The sequence below is a fragment of the Podarcis pityusensis genome, assembly GCF_964106645.2.
Source record: "Podarcis pityusensis genome assembly, chromosome: 14".
Taxonomy (NCBI): Eukaryota; Metazoa; Chordata; class Lepidosauria; order Squamata; family Lacertidae; genus Podarcis; species Podarcis pityusensis.
The window spans coordinates 49066721-49086160 of record NC_138039.1 but is presented as its reverse complement, the minus strand read 5'-3'; the positions used below and the strand labels follow the sequence as shown (position 1 = coordinate 49086160).

Genomic DNA, 19440 nt, shown 5'->3' with positions numbered 1-19440 from the left:
AATCTAGTTTGATCAGAACACTCTGGATATTTTTCACCTTCATGACCTGATGCCCTTTTCTTTCTTGCACCCATTTTCATTTTGAGGCAATGAGTGATGCAGAAGCAAAGTGTTCTCAATACTTTGATTTGGGGATGGTCTCTGAGCAAGCGGGTGGCGCTGTGGTCTAAACCGCTGGGCCTCTTGGGCTTGCTGATTGGAAGGTTGACTGTTTGAATCCATGCAACGAGGTGAGCTTCTGTTGCTCTGTCCCACCTTCTGCCAACCTAGCAGTTTGAAAGCATGCAAGTAGATAAATAGGTACCACTGTGGCAGGAAGGTTAAAGGCATTTCCATGTGCTCTGGCACTCATCACAGTGTCCCATTGCACCAGAAGCAGTTTAGTCATGCTGGCCAGAAAGCTGTCTGTGGACAAATGCTGGCTCCCTTGGCCTGAAAAGTGAGATGAGTGCCACGACCCCACAGTCGCCTTTGACTGAACCTAATTGTCCAGGGGTCCTTTACTTTTCTTATTTCTTTTTTACCCTTGAGTTCCTTGAGACAGCAGTTTTCCTTGAGCATCTCAGAATCAACATTACCGAGATGAAATATTCATGATAGGACTGTAGGTCATAATATGCTAACCATCAAGTTCATCAAGTAGACAAGCTTAAATCACAAGAGTTTAAATACCCAAGACTAAAGACCTGGCAACACAGATAACAAGCAAAAGATTCAGGACATGAGCCCCTTGAAAGCCCCACAACCATGCAGGCTGGACAGTCATTAACTTCAATTCTTATTTTGTGAATAGACAACAGTTTTAAAAGGTGCCAGTTGAAATCAACTGTATGTTCTCACTTCTACTGTGGTTGTATCTGGGTCACAACCCTTATGTCCTGGACCAGTTTTGATTCTGTTTAGTTTTAGCATTAAAACTCAAAACGTTGAGGTTTGCCTAATGCAGGCTTGAAAACTAACTTCAAGGACTCGTTAAAGTAGACTTCAAAACCAATGCAAGCCTTTAACATTCTGTTCAGATCTTAATCTGAATTGAAAGGAATGCCCCATCTCTGCCATTTGGTTCTGTGGGAAAGGGTGGAAACAGACATTTCCTGTGGTGTGTAACTTGGGGAGGGTAATTTGGCACCCCAGCCCCAATTCCGCCCATTCATCCCTCTCCCCTTGGAGTTAATGGAGTAAAGCTATGATGGAAAGGGGCAGGGAGGGAACATCTTACAAACCAGTTCAATGGAAGGAAGCTGCTCTGTTAGATTGCTGGGGTGGAAGGAATAGAGGTGGAATTCTGCAGGTGATGGGCAAGAGAAGACAGTTTTCCAGTACCTCAATTTGGCTCAGTTATTCAGGTTTTTCCAGTTACTCAGGTAATTTCCAGTTTTAATTCTAGAGCTTCACTCATTTCTAAGAACCCTTAACTGGTGTAAAACACCATTTGGTGTTGCGTGCCATACTGGATAGTATGCTAGCATCTTGGCATATTTTAGCTTTTCAAAATCAATGAAAATGAAAAAAATAACCCAGCAGGTAACAAGTAAATGCAGAGGCTGCATTCCAGAGGGACACATGGTGCCTCCTCTGTGCCCATGGGATGCTTCAGTTCATTCCAGCGCTGGTGCCCAAATGTACCGTATTTTTCGCACTATAGGACGCACTTTTCCCCCTCCAAAAATGAAGGGGAAATGTGTGTGCGTCCTATGGTGCGAATGCAGGCTTTCACTGAAGCCTGGAGAGCGAGAGGGGTCGGTGCGCACCGACCCCTCTCGCTCTCCAGGCTTCAGGAGAGCCCCAGCGCCAGCCCCACAAGGTCAGGGGACAGAGGGAGGCGGAACACCGCCATCCCGCTGTCTCCCGAAGTGGTTTGGAGGCTGACGGCGGGGATACCCCGCCGCCGGCCCCGCAAGCTCCGGGGACAGCTGGGAGACGCAGCGCGTCTTCCTGCTGTCCCCGGACCTGATCTGAAGGCGGGCGGCGGGGAGAAGAGCGCTTCTCCCCGCTGCCTTCCCCGCAAGCTCCGGGGACAGCTGGGAGGCGCAGCGCGTCTCCCCGCTGTCCCCGGACCTGATCTCAAGGCGGGCGGCAGGGAGAAGAGCGCTTCTCCCCGCTGCCTTCCCCGCAAGCTCCGGGGACAGCGGGGAGGCGCAGCGCGTCTCCCCGCTGTCCCCGGACCTGATCTCAAGGCGGGCGGCAGGGAGAAGAGCGCTTCTCCCCGCTGCCTTCCCCGCAAGCTCCGGGGACAGCTGGGAGGCGCAGCGCGTCTCCCCGCTGTCCCCGGACCTGATCTCAAGGCGGGCGGCAGGGAGAAGAGCGCTTCTCCCCGCTGCCTGCCCCGCAAGCTCCGGGGACAGCTGGGAGGCGCAGCGCGTCTCCCCGCTGTCCCCGGACCTGATCTCAAGGCGGGCGGCAGGGAGAAGAGCGCTTCTCCCCGCTGCCTGCCCCCAAGCTCCGGGGACAGCTGGGAGACGCAGCGCGTCTTCCCGCTGTCCCCGGACCTGATCTGAAGGCGGACTGCGGGGAGAAGAGCTCTTCTCCCCGCTGCTGGCCCCACAAGCCCCTGGGGGGGAAATAAATTTTTTTTCTTTATTTTCCCCCCAAAAAACTTGATGCGTCCTATGGGCCGGTGCGTCCTATGGTGCGAAAAATACGGTATTCCAAGAGGTGAGGCCACCTAAAGGGAAAATGAGCCTGTTTTTGCATCATCTACATGGACCTTTTGCACATTGGCCCCTTTGGATTCCAGTGGAAGAATGTCAGCTTGGAGGTGATAGAGATGGCATTGACTTAGCCATACATTCTGCTTCCTGCTTTTTATCATGCTGTGGTATAGTTGGGCAGTTAGAAGTATGCTGAAAATCCACTTTTTAAAACACTAATGAGTTCTTATTAACACTTTTGCAGTTAGCAATTGATTATGGAATCAAATTTCTGGAGACAAGTGCAAAATCAAGCATAAACGTGGAAGAGGTAAGAGTAGCTACTAATAACCTGGTGAACACCTAGTGGTTAAAATATTTTCTGATGTTGTGTTATAGATGCATTAAACAAAGTCCTATGCTTACACAGATGCTCTTGTGTGGTCTTCTGGGGTGGGGTTCAAATCCTAGTTTGACTTGCTAGCCAGGGATTATTTGTATGGCTACTAACACCTTGCTGAGTACTCTGCGGAAGCAGCATGAGTCCTTTGTCCCTCTTTTGCAGTGCTTCCATGGGCATGGGGAAAAGTGGGAATCAGTTATGTGATAAAGCACATGCTTTGCTGCATGCAGATGGGCCCAGGTTCAATCCCAGGCATTTCCAGCGAAGAAGATCAGGTAGCAGGTGATAAGAGAGACCCTTTCAGACCCAGAGAAGAACTGTTTGAGCCAAGAACATAGTATTAAGTGGGAGTGCTCAGGGGAGTCCATAAAAGAGTGCTTTTACTTTGAGGCATGTTGAGGTCTCAAAAATCCCTTTTAGAAGCCAGTTCCTATAAGACCAAAAGTTTAATGGGACAAATATTTTTCAACTCCAATAAAGGAATTATTGTACTTTTCATTTTTTTAAAAAGCTCTCTGCACTCTTAAATGCATAAGATGTGATGATTCATTTGCAGGGGGTTTTCTTACTACTCTCCCTTTTTCCTTGGTTCTAGGCTTTCTTCACCCTTGCACGGGATATCATGACAAAACTCAACAAAAAAATGGTTTGTTTCTCTCATTATTTGTATATCATAATTAGTATATTTTCTACCAAATTCTGAGATTCAGAGTGGTGTTCAACTATGTTTTACTGTGAGTCGACCCATTCAAATTAATGAATATGGCTAAGTAAGGCTTATTAATTTCACTTGGTCTGCTTTGAGTAAGAAACTTAGTTGAATACCATCCCCACAGTTTTACCAGGCAATAGTAGCCAGCAAAATTTTTGTATTTTCAAACATACCTCTCTTCCCCAAAGAGGTGGGATCTTGTCTGTGATATGCTGAGCTTGGGAGGTGCTGGGGCTCCCGTGAACCTGAACCCAGCAGGGACAAGCTCCCATCTTCCTCAGTCTGGAGCTGAGATAGAGACTTGTCCTTGTTGGGCTCCTCTTCACTCTGGCCAGATGCTTCCTTGCATGGCGAATCCTTGACTTTGTGCAGAAAGGAACTCCTTGATCAATCGAATGCTTTTTGTTTCATTTGGAACTGGAAACAACATTATAGCATAAAACAAACTCAAAACAAAGGAAGTTCTTACCATTGTTTTGTGCACATTTTGAACAAATTAAGTAGTGTGCCAATGTTGCACATGGCAGTGGGAATATGAAGATTACATTCCTTTCCATATGCTCAAAAGCAACATTCTGCACAGTTTCTTCTCAAGGTCTTAGGAGGCCCCTAGCCAAACATTTGTAAAGCTTGGAACTGGCCTGCAATGGTACTAGAGCTTATCTGGTGACATCCCACAGGTATTTTGTTTAACCTTTTGGCTTTCCACATCTAAATGGCTGCAGCTTGTCTTCCTTAGAGGAATCTCTTAAGTGCCAGTGAGTTTGCATTTGTGTCTTTAAGATGCAAGTCAGGTACCACAATCTGAAGATTCTCTGATTCCTGCCTCCACCCCCACAGTGTAATATAAAAGATGTGCCACAACATTTGCTTTTTTAATGGGAACTTGCGCACACATCTTCATGAGGCCTTTCCATTAAGTAGTGGGCTCAGAGACAGCCTTGCCATTAAGACATTAGATCTTAGGTGCATTAGAGGTGGCAAAATAGAGCATGCAGGTCTGAACCCTTGCACCATCCTCCAGGAAATGCTCCTGCACAAGCCTTGCTGAAACACGTGGGAAATGTGCAAGAAAACAGAAGTATGTAGTTCCCATTTCTTTGAAAGAGGAGAGTTGCCTGCCGCATTGTGATCTGTTAAAATCAGATGCGGTGCTCTTTGAATTTTCCATTAGATATTCCCCCAACTGCTTCACTTGTCTTGTACTGCAAAGGGATGCAATTTTGCTCCTGTTTGTTTTCAAAACCACCCAATAAGCTAGATTCCCTCCTACAGGCCCCAGTTGTCCTGCTCAGGAATAAGGTTTTCTCACTTGACATGGAACTGCCTTTGCCTCCTGTGCTACCTTGATTGTACTGACAGCCAAAGACCCACTTGCTTATCTGTCCTTTAAGGAAACTTGAACATGTCTGATCAGTCATTATTCCTAGTTTGCTGCACTGTGAATTCTGAATTAATTTGTATGATGTTTTAAGGCTTTTTGGGGGGGTATTTTTTGGCTTTTCTGTCTTCCACCCTAATCTGCTAAGGGAGGAAGGCCAGGATTTAAATGTAGTGACATAAAGAAATCAAGGCTGTCCTGTCTAGTGTCCATGTACAGGAGGCATAATCAAGCTGAATCCTCTCTATCATGAACTTTAGGAATGGAATTTGCACATAATTCTGCTGCTGCTCTTTTGCAAAGCTCCTTTTCACTACAGTGAGGCGGGCGTATTCATTCTTTCATGATTTCCCAAATGCCCGGTAGCTGAATCAAAATTATAGACTCTTACACCTGAAGAGGTTCTGAGCACCCACACACACCCTGGTGTCTGCATGAGTTTCTGTTCTGGGCATAACTTCAGCAAGCACGGAACAGTGACTCATGCAGGGCTGCAATGGGCATCCACCTCTGAGGGCAGGTAACTACTGCAACTCTGTATAAGTTGTGATTAAATGCTCCAGATAGGGCAGAATTACAAAGCCTAAGCAAAGGAGGAGGCATTATTAGAGCAGTGAGGTGTATAGAGCAGGGTGGTCCAACGCATAGCCCTCAATACCTTTTTTGGCGACCCTCACCAGCATTTGATGCCTCTTACACACACACACACACACACACACACACACACACACACACACACACACACTGCTGCCCTTGTGCTGCCTTCCCAAAGCTGGGTAAAAGAGAAGTTGGGTTTTGGGAAGGAGGCATGTGGACTCTAGAACCCTGACAGAGCCTGGCGCCTCGCTTAGCTGGCTTTGGGAAGGCAGCGTGAGAGCTGGGAGGGGAGCGTCAAATTTCCCAAAGCACTCTTCTGTGCCCTGTGTGGGCAGCTGCTTGACCTCTTGTTTTGAGTACACAATCGTACAGTGTATGATTTATGGACTCGTTTTTCATTGGATTTGAGTTTTGTTTGGAGGGGAGGCAAAAAAATCCAAAGGATTTGTTCATTCTGCGACAATAATACACCTTAAATCATCTTCTTCTTATGTCTCTCCTTAGAATGACAACAGTTCAGCAGGCGCAGGTGGACCAGTGAAAATAATGGAAAACAGATCAAAGAAGAGCAGCTTCTTTCGATGCACACTGCTTTGATGAACTCCTAATAATAGACTGCAGCATACCTAGAGAGAGAGAAAACCCTTTTCCTGCTTCTCTGAAAGCACAGGCTCACCTGGCCTCAGAGCTGTTACCACCAGGCTGCTGCTGAGAGCTCTGTTTGAATGTAGAGTGTGCTAAACCAAGAGAGAAAAGGATTTTGGTTCGCTCTGCTTCTCAGCAAGTCGGGCTCCCTCTTCTCAAACACGGAAGCTGTGAAGTTGAGAGACACATGTGCAGGAGCTAAATCTTCTTTATTACTTTGTTTCACTGCCTGCTTCAAAAGCTGCTAAGTTTTTCTTTGCACACTCATATTTGCCCTCTGTTGCCTGCTAGAGCACAGTCTTAACACTTGTCTTTGCACAGCTTTCTTTCTTTTTGTTCTGGTAAGCATTCCCTAGCATTTCACCCAGCTGTAGTATAAAGGGATCAGATTGGGTCCCATACTGAATACGGAGGGCATGGCCGTAGATGCAGCACCCATGCTCAGAGGGTCACCATAGAGCCAATAGAATTCTGCCTACAATTATTCATGGGCATCACAAGAGGCCCTTGGAGCTCTGTGTGCTTCCTATATCCCCAGCCAGTTGCCCTCCTCAACTCAGTGTAATTTACTTGTGCTCTGTCAAGGCAAAAGGGAGGGCTAGGTGGCATGTAGGCGTGGACCTCCCACCAACACTGTGGCTCCTCATACTGCCTTGTGTACTTAATAAGAAGGGGCAGGAGGGCTGAAAGCCCCACACCTGGTGGCCTGAATATGGCCCTAGTATTTTTCTCAGGCATAGAAATATGTCTGCAACATAAATGTGGTTTTGTAGCCTGGTGTTGGAAAGCTTAACACCCCAGGCACTTACAATTTCTATTTGGGCTTGCCACTTTTGTTTGACAAATACACAGATCTGTTTATATGGAAATTAACTTTTTTTCTGAATGTATGGTGTTGAATTTCTATGTACAGAAGGTGTACTGGAACCACTTACAGTATCTCTTACATCAATCCAATTTCACTTCTATTTCATGCTGTATTCAGTTGAACTGGAAGGCACTCAGTTCTCTCTTGAATGCAACTATTCCTGTATATAAAGGTTCCTGTTTCAGCCTGTTAAATATTAATAGAAAAAGCACACACAACATGTGTAACTATCCCCTCTAGCTTTCAGTCCCTTTTTCAAAAAGCATAGTCACTGTCCTCCTGATAATGACCTTCCATGAATCTTGAGGCAACTGGTGTTGGTTCAGACATTTAGAACAGATATAAACTTAGCTGCCTTTCTCACTTAATTGAGACTCCCATACCAGCCTATTTCACCACTATTTAAATTATTTATAAAATGTTGAGTTACTTTAAATACAGGTGCTTTAGTTCTATTGATGTGCCAAACATGGACCTTTGTAAGTTAAAACTTATCTCAACACAACCTTGATGACACCCCAGCTCCATGAGCTGCTGTTGTGAAACATGTCCCATTAGCTAGCCAAATAGGCACACAACGTTGCATCGTTTTAGAGGGTCAAATGTCAATATAATTCTAAGCATATCTTGCGTCATTCAAGGTGAATAGGTTGGCCACTGGCACTCTGTAACATAACATTGGTTGATCGGGTTAGAAAAAACATTCCTGTGGAGTTGTGAATTTTTGCACACTCTTCCTGCCCCTCTGTTTATAATCCTAACAATATTGCTCCAATTACCTCTTGGATTGCAGCATCTGGGTTGATGCATGGAAAGAGGAGTGTATCCAACAGGAATATTAAACAGCAAAACACAAATATGTCTGATTGCTGTAGGTCCCATGCTTGGACTAAAGTGTTGTGGTTCTTGCTTTATAACACAAAGTGCTTTTTGGGGGGCAAGTGTGACTCCACCCACAATGAATGTCCATCTTTTTTCCACATCTGACTTCTTTGTATTGTAATCTGTATCTCAGGGGGTTTGTCTGAAAGCCAAAACTGACAAGTTCTGTGGTTCCTTTTGGCAGATTTTCTTTGCTTATGTTTCCTCTTCGTTGGCATCATACTTCACATCTTGGTTCTATGTACGAACATTTAGTCTCTATGAACTTCCCTTTGAGAGAGCCTGTAACTAGTTGAATTTATATAAAGTGCTTCTTGAAGCAGCAGCAAATTGGGGTATCTACTCTGTTTTATTTTAAAAAAATATCTTGCTATTTTCTTACTTCTAGCTGTGCTAAAATGTACATAATTTGAGTAAGACCATAGGAAATTCACTTTAAGATTGGTGTAAGGATGCCACACACAGTTCACTTTCCCTCATTGTTAATATTGTTAATATTTAGTTTTATCCTGTCAAAATATTAGTGACAGAATAGTCTGTTCCCTGCTGAAGTTCTGAAAATATTTGTTTCATACGGAAACAACTTTAGTCTTAAGGAAATGTTGGTATAGCCTATGCAGCAGTATTAAGTGCTATGGCTGCACTTCAAACTTTTCATAATGGTTGATTTAGCCCATTTTTCTACAAATAATATGCCTTGTCGAACTGCATTTTACAGTGTAAATCAGCTGACTGTCCACGTCAACTTACTTCCTTGAGTGCTTGAGGCAAACAGGCAAACTGATGGTATGGGACTGCCTTTGCCTTCATTGCTTGATGCAAACATTTCTTACCCCAGAACAAGTCTTGTGTTGGGTGTTAACCCTGCAAAAGACAACATTCTTCCATTTAGCTAATAGTTGGTTTAGATTCCCCAACTGTTGTCTTTTCTTCATGATACAACACATTTAGCCTTGCTCTGCAGAACTCACCCATTTAAATGAAGGGTAAACCTTGATACGCTTTCCAGAGCAGAAAGCATACACTCTCTTTCCATTCTTAGTTTTTTGTCGTTTACTACTGACTTTCTAAAAAGAGAGTGCAATTTTAAAACATGCATCTGTGCTTAGCTAAACTTGTTGATCCATCAAAGCATTGTCTCTCCTCCAGTTGACATTTTATAGCTTAAATGCTTGGTTTTAAGTTTCATACATCTGGTTAGACTTGGATTCCTGTGTGGCATATGAAATATAATCTCTTTTTGAACTTGGTGTTCTCTCTGTACCATACTTGTAAAATACTTGCTAGCCTTTTTTGAGAAGTGTTTTTTTTTAAATAAATGGGGTATTTACCTGTCCCAAGTGCATTCCCACTTCTCACTTACTTGCAAATTCAATGAATAAAGTCCATTAATTCTGCTAGCCAAAATGGATGTTGTGTTAGACTTTTTTAAATTCTGTCATCAACTTGGTCTGTAACAACTTGAGAGGCTTGTGACAGTAGGTTAATGTGCAAACGTGTTTGATAATTATGGAAAGGCTTGATTTAGAGTGAGTGCAATATTTGTAAGGCTAAAGACTGAAGGGGCTAACAGTAAGTCTGGTGTCACCATCTTCTAGTCTTATGCCTTTCATTTTAAAATACATGTCAATACAGGGCTTCTTAGATAAGTTTCCCTAGCTTCTGGGGAATTTGTAGTATGTTCCTATGGCCTTACAAATATATTTTTCTGCCCAAATATCATGTTTCTCCCTTGAACTTAACAGTTTTAATGAGACATACTAAATTCTGAGAAATAAAGCATGATCCAGAAGAGCCTAATTTTTACATAATTAATCTGCCACGTGTGAAGCACATATTATCAATACTCCAAAAGCATAAGGTGGAAAAGCTCCGGCAGATAATGTGAACTTGTCATGTGGTTAACTTGTAAACTTAATCATTAACTGTGTATTGATACTGTGTACAAACAAACAAAAAGATAAAGGGGGAGGGGTATTATTTCAAGTGAACTCTTTTTATAACTATGTGCGTCTCAAATAAAATTACATAATTAAATGTTAAGTTTTTATGAAATATACAGTGTGATCAAACAAGTTCTGTAGTGCATTATCATTCTGCCTGATGCATGCTGTTGGGAAAAGAGGTAAGAAGCAACTGTTTCCTGAAACTGAATGGATTGATTGAACACCCTTTGTTGAATAATTCAGGGCATATCTACAGTATGCTTAACCCTGATCGCACACAATTTTCAGAACTACACTCAGAAAAAGTAACACATTAGATCTACATCCCTGTCCAGATGTTGAATTACAATGCCCATCAACCCTAACTCTTGGCTGGAGCTGATGGGAGTTGTCTTGCAGCGTTTGGAGAGTCAGAGATTCCCTATCCTTTTCCCCCTAGCCTTGTCAGGAGATGCCAAGAACTGAGTCTGGGACTGTCTATGTGCAAATTGTGTGCAGTGGTACCTTGGGTTACAGATGCTTCAGGTTACAGACGCTTAAGGTTTCAGACTCCGCTAACCCAGAAATAGTACCTCGGGTTAAGAACTTTGCTTCAGGATGAGAACAGAAATTGTGCTCCGGCGGCGTGGCAGCAGCGGGAGGCCCCATTAGCTAAAGTGGTGCTTCAGGTTAAGAACAGTTTCAGGTTAAGAACAGACCTCCAGAACGAATTAAGTTCTTAACCCAAGGTACCACTGTACTCTGCCTCTCAGCTACAGACTTCTCACTTCAATCATCTGTGAATGAACGTATTTCCTGCTTCAGTTTATTCCAATGTGAAAATCTGTAAAAGGTGATTGACACAAACATGGTCTCCAGATATATTGCATTCATATAAGGATTCTGCTAGTACAGTCACTGCTGGTTTGAAATACAGCAGAATATTGTTACTTTTGGTGGTAAAAAAGGATAACCTTTTGCAAATTCCATTCATATACAAAGCTGCTCAGGGAGCATGCAGCCCAGCTGAATCCTCAGATAAGTGGCTAAAGTTGGAGAGGAGTGGAAAGGAAAACTGGCAGACGTTTCCATGCTTGCTGCAAGACTTCTGTACTAGGGTAGCTAGTACTTGATTGCAGCCTATCAATATATTTTGTTTTGCTTTCACTTCCCTGCTCTTTCTGTTAAATTTATTTGCAGGCATTCCCATTTTATCTTGGCAATAATCTTGTTTAGGTTGAGTGTGAGAGTGACCTAAACAGCTTCATGGCTGAGCAGGGAGAATAATATTGTGTGTTGAGCTTAGAACTAGAGAGAAGCATTTAAACTGACTCCTAAGCATGAGAGAAGCTGCTATCTTTACTACTTAATCCCATGTGTTTGGTTCCCTTCTGTAACACAGCACCAAAATATCCCCTTTCAGCTGGTGAAGGCAGCCTGCCAGAAGTCAGTGGTTTGAAAACCCTCTATTCCACAACAGTAGCTTATCTGATATTAATGTATTGCTAACCTAGTTTGGGCCTAATGAGTCGTGTTACAAAGGACAAAAGGCATGCTTGCATACAGTAGGAATTTCCCTACGCTGGTAGGCTTGAAGACTCGTCCCCTTTTCTAAAAGTATCGTGCTCAGTTTTTTTTAACCCTGCCAGAACATCTATTTGAAGCTGTGGGGAGTGGTCATTAGGGGCTGAGGTTTCATCAGTATATGGCTGAAACCCTTTCGTAGAGCAGGGATGTTTAAAGGTTCTGGACTTCAGTTGGTTTGACAGCTATGCCTGTTCCTGGATAGGAAGAATTTAGCTACTTCAGTCATGCATTGGTAACCTTGCAGATAGACAGTGGCCACAGCACCCCATCCCATAATTATGTATTTACAGCAACCTGGACCTACCTGGCTACACCATTCCAGCAGCATTTAATTAGCTAGGTGGGGAGGGGGGTCCAGAGGGAAGGAGGTCAGACATTACCCTAAGTATGATCCCATAATAAAAATAATAAAATTCTATCGGTTCAAGCATATATTAAGAAGGCATATTTATTATTATTCACGACAATGACAATAATATAAACCGACCCAGACCCCGTGATCATCATATGAGACCCTTAATGTGCTGCCTCTGTGAGAGGTCCAGAAGGTGGCAACCTGAGAAAACCACTTCCGGCCTGCCCAGGAGGTGGGGTTGTGGGCTTCACGCCCACCCCCACGTGAGCGGGGGCTGGTTGCAGCCCCCGTGAGAGCAGGGGAATTCCGGCCGCGTCTTCCACCCCAGCCAGCCAATCGGCTGGCTGGGGGGGCGTGGCCTGCCCTATTTAGGGCCGGCGCAGAGGGGGCTCGCCCTCTTTTTGCCGGCTAGCCCCCACGTTTTCCCACCCTCCCTCCCTTTAGGTAGGTCTCTGACTTTGCTATGGACTTCGGTCTGTCACCGCAAGGGGCATGGTAGGAATTTTTCCCAATTGGCAATTTACAGCCATTTGGTTTTTCGCCTACCTCGTAGCAACTCGTCACAACTCCTCGGCATTGGCGGTTAGGCATTGGTAAGAAGGGGTTAAGAGGATGTGTGTGGGGGAGGAACGCCATCACCTCCCCCCAGTGAACGAAGGGTGGTCCGATAAAGGACTCCGGGGGGCGTGGCCCTGTCCGAAGCCTATGGAGGTGTGGGCCAAAGGCACGCCCCCGAGTGGTGACCCGGGGGAGCTCCTAGTCGACGTGCCTCAGCAGGAGACTCCCCCTCTATGGTGTTAACCCTTCCCGTGTCTCCAGCAAATGGGCTGGAGCCGGATAGTCGATAGGACCAATGCCTAAGCCAATGCCTCTCATTCCTGAATTCAATAAAGTTGTGGCCTAATTCTCCCATTTAACCTTAATTATGGTGTCTTGTGTCTTTATTTATCCTGGTGGGGGGCGGGAACTCGCCACGCAACAGGGCCTTTTCTGCAGTGGCTCGCAAAATCTTTAGGCGCTCAGCAAAAATATTTCTCTTCAGCCAGGCAGTCGGCTGATTAACATTCTATGGCTTTTAAATGTGTTTGTGGGAGGGAGGTTATTGGCTTGTTTTTGTTTTATTATGTATTTTGTGTTTTCTGTTGCAAACGGCCCCAGGAACTTCAGATGAAGAACGGTAAGTAAATAACAACAACAACAGCTATATAGCTGGGATAGTCAGTACCGTATGAGACTCTTAATCTCAGGGTTGTGGGTTTGAGCTCCACGTTGGGGAAAAGATTCCTGCATTGCAGAGGTTGAACTAGATGACCCTTTACAATTTTATTAAATAATTGAAATGGCTATGCTTACATGACACATTTATTGTAAGTGGTCTCTGTTTTGTTGGATTTAAATTAGATTTTTTAAATATGCAGCTAGGAGTAAAGTACACATAGAATGCATTTTTGCATGTTGTTTTCACTGATATCTCCATTTCTATGCATACTTTCCTCTAACATGCATTGTGTTGGCTGGAGAACTGCACTGAAAATTAGGATAAGTGCAAATGTTGAAGGACAGACATGTTTCACATGTTTTGGAAAGTGAATTGGAGAGATTCTGCTTTAAATATGTTCTGGATCCAATTCCCCCTCTATCCTCTGTCAGTCTGCTAAGGTGAGGCGAGGCCTAAACCGATAAGCAGCAAGTTTTGCCCTACTCATTGCAGAGTTTTCTTTAGTCAGCCTTGGTTAGAATCAGATTTTGTTAAAAGAATACAGTAAATAATATTCAGAAAAGCAAACTATTTATGAAAGTACTTCTGCAAAGTTGTTGAGGATAAAAAGCAACAACACTGTAAAACATTTTGGGAAATTTAAAATGCTAGTAGGAAACTGCAAGGGATGGTTCAGATGAAACGCCATTGTGTGGAGCCCATGGATAGCACAGGGGCATGGCAGACCCTCCACGCACTGGGATTGCCAAGGGCCTGCGTGAAAAGTCTACGGAGCCCACGCCAGGTTATCCTTGATGTGTCTTGGGATCTTTCCTCTTTGATTTTTAGGTTTGTTTGTTTTTATATTGCTCCAGACCTGGCTGGGGATATATTTCACATTTATACGCCACTTTCCTCCAAGCAGCTCAAGGTGGCACTCGTGGTTTTTCACATTTTCGGAGAAAAACCTCACTGAGTTAAATGGGACTTAATCCCAGGTAAATGTGCCCCACTGTATTCTTTGGGGGTGATGTCTGTGGCAGAAAGATGGGGTGGACATGCAATAACATGGGGCTTCCAGATATAAGTGCAAAGCGTTGCCACATTAAAAAATTATAATAGTTCTTGTTCTTCCACTATGCACTAAACAAAACAGTTATTTCAGCAAAATTCTCAGTCCTAATTTGTCATAGATTAGATAAGAATATCTTTACTTTTTGCTCCACATAGGGTTCTGCCACTAGATGGTATCAAATTGCTTCTCCTTGAGATTGCCACATCCCCTTAGTGTTTCAAAAGAAAAACTAATAGACCATGTGTCTTGAAATACACATCTTGCTACTGCTGAGCAAGTAGCTACAGTTCAAAAATTATCTGCAGGTATATGCATAACTGTTGATCTCTGTTATTTCATTTTGCAGTGTGTATAAGTGAGATGTTTCATTTTCTTCACTCAGGCAATTCTTTTTGTTTCTTTTGACATTACTTTGGTATATTCTCTCTTTCCAAAACATGAATCCCTTTAGCTGGCTACAACTATACTGACTTTATGTTAGCTTGTAATGTTTCTGTTGTTTCTGTCTTAGTTGTGTGTCAATTAGTCTACTTTAAAAAACTTTTAGCCTTGAAACCACTGTTGTTGTTGTTGTTTAGTCGTTTAGTCGTGTCCGACTCTTCATGACCCCCTGGACCAGAGCACGCCAGGCACTCCTGTCTTCCACTGCCTCCCGCAGTTTGGTCAGACTCATGTTTGTGGCTTCGAGAACACCATCCAACCATCGCGTCCTCTGTCGTCCCCTTCTCCTTGTGCCCTCCATCTTTCCCAACATCAGGGTCTTTTCCAGGGAGTCTTCTCTTCTCATGATGTGGCCAAAGTATTGGAGCCTCAGCTTCAGGATCTGTCCTTCCAGTGAGCACTCAGGGCTGATTTCCTTCAGAATTGATGGGTTTGCTCTTCTTGCAGTCCATGGGAGTCTCAAGAGTCTCCTCCAGCACCATAATTCAAAAGCATCAATTCTTCGGTGATCAGCCTTCTTTATGGTCCAGCTCTCACTTCCATACATCACTACTGGGAAAACCATAGCTTTTACTATACGGACCTTTGTTGGCAAGGTGATGTCTCTGCTTTTTAAGATGCTGTCTAGGTTTGCCATTGCCTTTCTCCCAAGGAGCAGGCTTGAAACCACTAGGAGTCTTAATTTACAATGTATTTGCGAAGTGGCTCATCATAAGCATGGCAGGTTGCTTTTGTTTTTGTTTTATGTTGGTGTTATAAGAATTTTAAAATCACACACAAACACACACCATCATATATATATAGAGAGAGAGAGAGAGAGAGAGAGAGAGAGAGAATGTTCATAAATGTACCAAGCAAACACATACAAATATGTAAACCACATGTCTGAAACCCACAGAAAAGTCCTGAAACAATTTTCTCTTTCCCAAAATGACCTCAAATATTTCTCTGCAAGGTTGAAGTAAATGGGAAAAAACCTCCCCATTGTCTCTGTGCTCACAAATTCTGCCTTAAGGGCACATTTAAGATGTGAATAGGGTGAGCCTGTGACCTGTGACCTGGATTTGGGAATTAAGTAGTTATTATAACGAAGGAGTGGCCAAAACCCAGATACTGCAATCAGGTAACCTGCCAGACAGGAGATAACACACTCAGGATTCTGTTTTAGACCAGCCCTTCTGTGATGTATGTATGATGTATTGGGGGAAGTTGTCCTGGGCTACACCCATTCTGTGTTGTATGTATAATGTTTCTGGTGGTGGTCTGGAGTTTGAGGGTGGGCAATTTCCAAAGTCTATATAACCTTTGTTCTGGGTTCCTCCTCTTTCCTGCTTGTGGTGAGTGAGGACCCTGTTGCAAGAGCTTAATAAAGATCAGGCTTAATAGCTGCTTTGCTTTTCAATATTCTCTGGTTGGCCTCTGTTATTTCTCCTACCAATAGAGAACCTACAAAAGGACTCTATATGGGCTCTTGGGCACCCCAATGGAAAAGGAGCAGTTTTTTCTCATAACATTGGCATATTGTCATCATAATGTGATACAAACAAATTATCTTGCTTATTCATAATCCATTTAATGAACTCCCCGTCTTCTCTTTTAATTGGGTGGTGTGGCTACTTTCCAATAATTACTTTGCGCTAGGGTGCAGAAACTCAGGACTGGAGGCCAAGTGTAGCCCTCTAAGGTGTTTGGCCCTCAAGGCAGTCCCAAGGTCGCCAGCCTTGTTCCACACCCTTCTCAAGTGCAGTTGCCCAAGTGGAGACAGAATTTTAGAGTTAGAAGGGATCCCATGGGTCATCTAGTCCAACCCCCTGCAATGTAGGTATGGCAGGCAGCAAAACCAGACCAGAGTCTGGTGGTGCAGTCCCCCTGAAATTCCACCAGAGGGCAGGAGCCTCTCTCTGATTGGCTACAGAGTCTGCTAGCCACGGGGGGGGGGGGTGGACAGCACTTTGCGGGATGGAGGGGGAATATAAATGGAGCCATTTCTGAGGGAGAAGTTAGATAACAGAAGAGTTAGTAACAGAAACTGAAGTGTAGCAACTGATTTTGAGTAAAGAGAGGTTAAGAGAAGCTGTGAGACATCTTATACTGTAGTTAAAGCAAACTTCTAACAGACAGTATGCAATTCCTGACCCCACTTTGTTTCACAAATTTCTTTTTGCTTAATAAAACTTTTCCACTTTGCTTGATCAACTCCTGCCTGATATGGTAAATGGTAAAACTTATGTGATTGGCATACAGAGTGTGTGCTATATTTAACTGGGGGCAGTTAGCGGGGTGAGTCCACTCACTATTAATTAGTAGTAAGCGGTGGATCTGCTACAGCAGGAATCTCAACTAAAGTATCCATGACAGATGAAGGTATCTTGAACTAGGATAATGCCTCTTGCTTTTCTGGATGGAGAGGTGTTTGTATGTGTCCAGGTGTGTGTTTGGAGTGTGGGTGCAATATACCCTACTGTACAAAGGTAAGAATCACATCTGCTGCTTTGCACATTTTTAGCTTTTGGCCCCGTCATGGGGGCATCGGGAAGCTTGCCCATAAGGGAATGCCCTGGATTACTGAAAGCTAAGGCTGAAGGTTTCTGAAGCAGTTATTGCACCCAGGCTCTTAATTCCTCTTTTGTTTTTTTTTTTAAAGCAATTTATTAAATTTTACAATAAAGATAAACATAATAAACAATGTGACATTGATCTTAACATATTTTCACATTTTCTTTGGACTTCCTCACATCTCCCGCTCCCATTTTCATCGTTGTAACATTTTGTCAGCAATTTATCATCTTATTTAAATTCTTATATCCCTTCTATGTTTCATAATCTTATAATTCTCAAAAGGAGCTAAATTTCACAGTCTTACTTATTTTCTTAAAAAACTTCTAAATTTAGTGGTGCTCAGTTATTTTGATCTAGCATCTTGTTTAGCATTCACTCAAATTACAATACTTTTGTAAATAGTTCTTAAATTTCTTCCAGTCCTCCTCAATCCTCTCTTCTCCCAGGTCACGGATTCTGCCGGTCATTTCAGCCAGTTCCATGTAGTCTATCAGTTGTATCTGCCATTCTTCCAGTGTGGGTAGATCTTGAGTTTTCCAATGTTTTGCGAGAAGTATCCTTGCTGCTGTTGTTGCATACATAAAGAATGTCTGGTCCTTCTTTGCCACCCCTTGGCCGACAATACCCAAAAGGAAAGCCTCTGGTTTCTTAGTGAAGGTATATTTAAATACCTTTTTTAGTTCATTATAAATCATTTCCCAGAACGCCTTCACTTTAGGGCAAGTCCACCAGAGGTGGAAGAACGTTCCCTCACACTCTTTGCATTTCCAACACTTATTATCAGACAGGTGGTAAATTTTGGCAAGTTTGACTGGGGTCATATACCATCTATAAATCATTTTCATTACATTTTCTTTCAAAGCGTTACATGCAGTAAATTTCAATCCATTGCTCCACAACCTCTCCCAGTCCTCAAACATGATATTATGCCCAATGTCCTGTGCCCACCTTATCATAGCCGATTTAACCGTTTCATCTTGTGTATTCCATTTCAACAGCAAGTTATACATCCTTGAAAGTACCTTAATCTTTGGTTCTAACAATTCTGTTTCTAATTTCGATTTCTCCACCTGGAACCCTAGTTTCTTATCATTTTTAAAAACTTCTTTAATCTGAGCGTAATGTAACCAATCTCGCACTTTGTCTTTCATTTTCTCCAAACTCTGCAATTTCCAATTGTCTCCATCCTTTTCTAGTATTTCCCAATATTTTGGCCATTTAGCCTCCATATTGGGTCTTTTTCGGGCCTTGGCTTCCAAAGGTGAAAGCCACCTTGGTGTTTTATTTTCCAGCAAGTCTTTATATTTTGTCCAGACATTAAACAATGATTTTCTGACAATATGGTTCTTAAAGGCCTTATTTGCTTTAACCTTGTCATACCATAAATATGCATGCCATCCAAAAGCATTGTTAAACCCTTCCAGATCCAACACATCAGTGTCCTCAAGAAGTAGCCAGTCTTTTAGCCAGCAGAACGCTGCGGCTTCATAATACAACTTTAAGTCTGGCAGGGCAAAGCCCCCTCTTTGTTTTACATCAGTTAATATCTTAAACTTAATTCTGGGCTTTTTGCCCTGCCAGACAAACTTAGAAATGTCTCTCTGCCACTTCTGAAAGCACCCCGTTTTGTCCAAGACCTGAAGTGTTTGAAATAAAAACAACATCCTTGGCAATACATTCATCTTGATAGCAGCAATTCGGCCTAACAAAGAAAGTTTCAATTTTGACCAACTATCTAGGTCTCTCTTAATTTCTGTCCAGCATTTTTCATAATTGTCCTTAAATAGACTTAGATTTTTTGCTGTTATGTTTACCCCTAGGTATTTTACTTTTTTAACCACGTTAAGTTCCATCTCATTCTGAAACCGTTCTGACTCTGTATCCGTCAAATTTTTCCCCAAAACCTTAGTTTTCTGTTTATTTAATTTAAATCCAGCCACCCGACCAAAATCATTAATCAGTTGTAATACTCTTTTCGTACTGGGCTCTGGCTTCTGCAGGGTCAAAACCAGGTCATCTGCAAAAGCTTTTAATTTATATTGTTTCTGACCGACCTGAATTCCTTCCACCAACCGATCCTCTCTAATCATGTTTAATAGCACTTCCAGAACCGAAATAAATAACAAAGGGGAAATAGGGCAACCTTGTCGTGTCCCTTTTTCAATTTTAAACTCTTCTGTAA

At 43.2% G+C, this 19440-nt stretch overlaps 1 protein-coding gene across 1 annotated transcript in view; it reads left to right on the top strand.

Annotated features, from left to right (window-relative positions):
- Positions 1-10173, top strand: part of RAB8B (RAB8B, member RAS oncogene family) — a 39575-nt gene extending 29402 nt beyond the window's left edge. The window contains exons 6-8 of the mRNA XM_080980879.1: positions 2896-2961; positions 3629-3679; positions 6228-10173. Coding sequence (XP_080837005.1) covers positions 2896-2961; positions 3629-3679; positions 6228-6320 — 210 coding nt within the window. The 3' untranslated portion in view covers positions 6321-10173. The remainder of the gene's footprint in view (positions 1-2895; positions 2962-3628; positions 3680-6227) is intronic.
- Positions 10174-19440: the final 9267 nt, after the last annotated feature.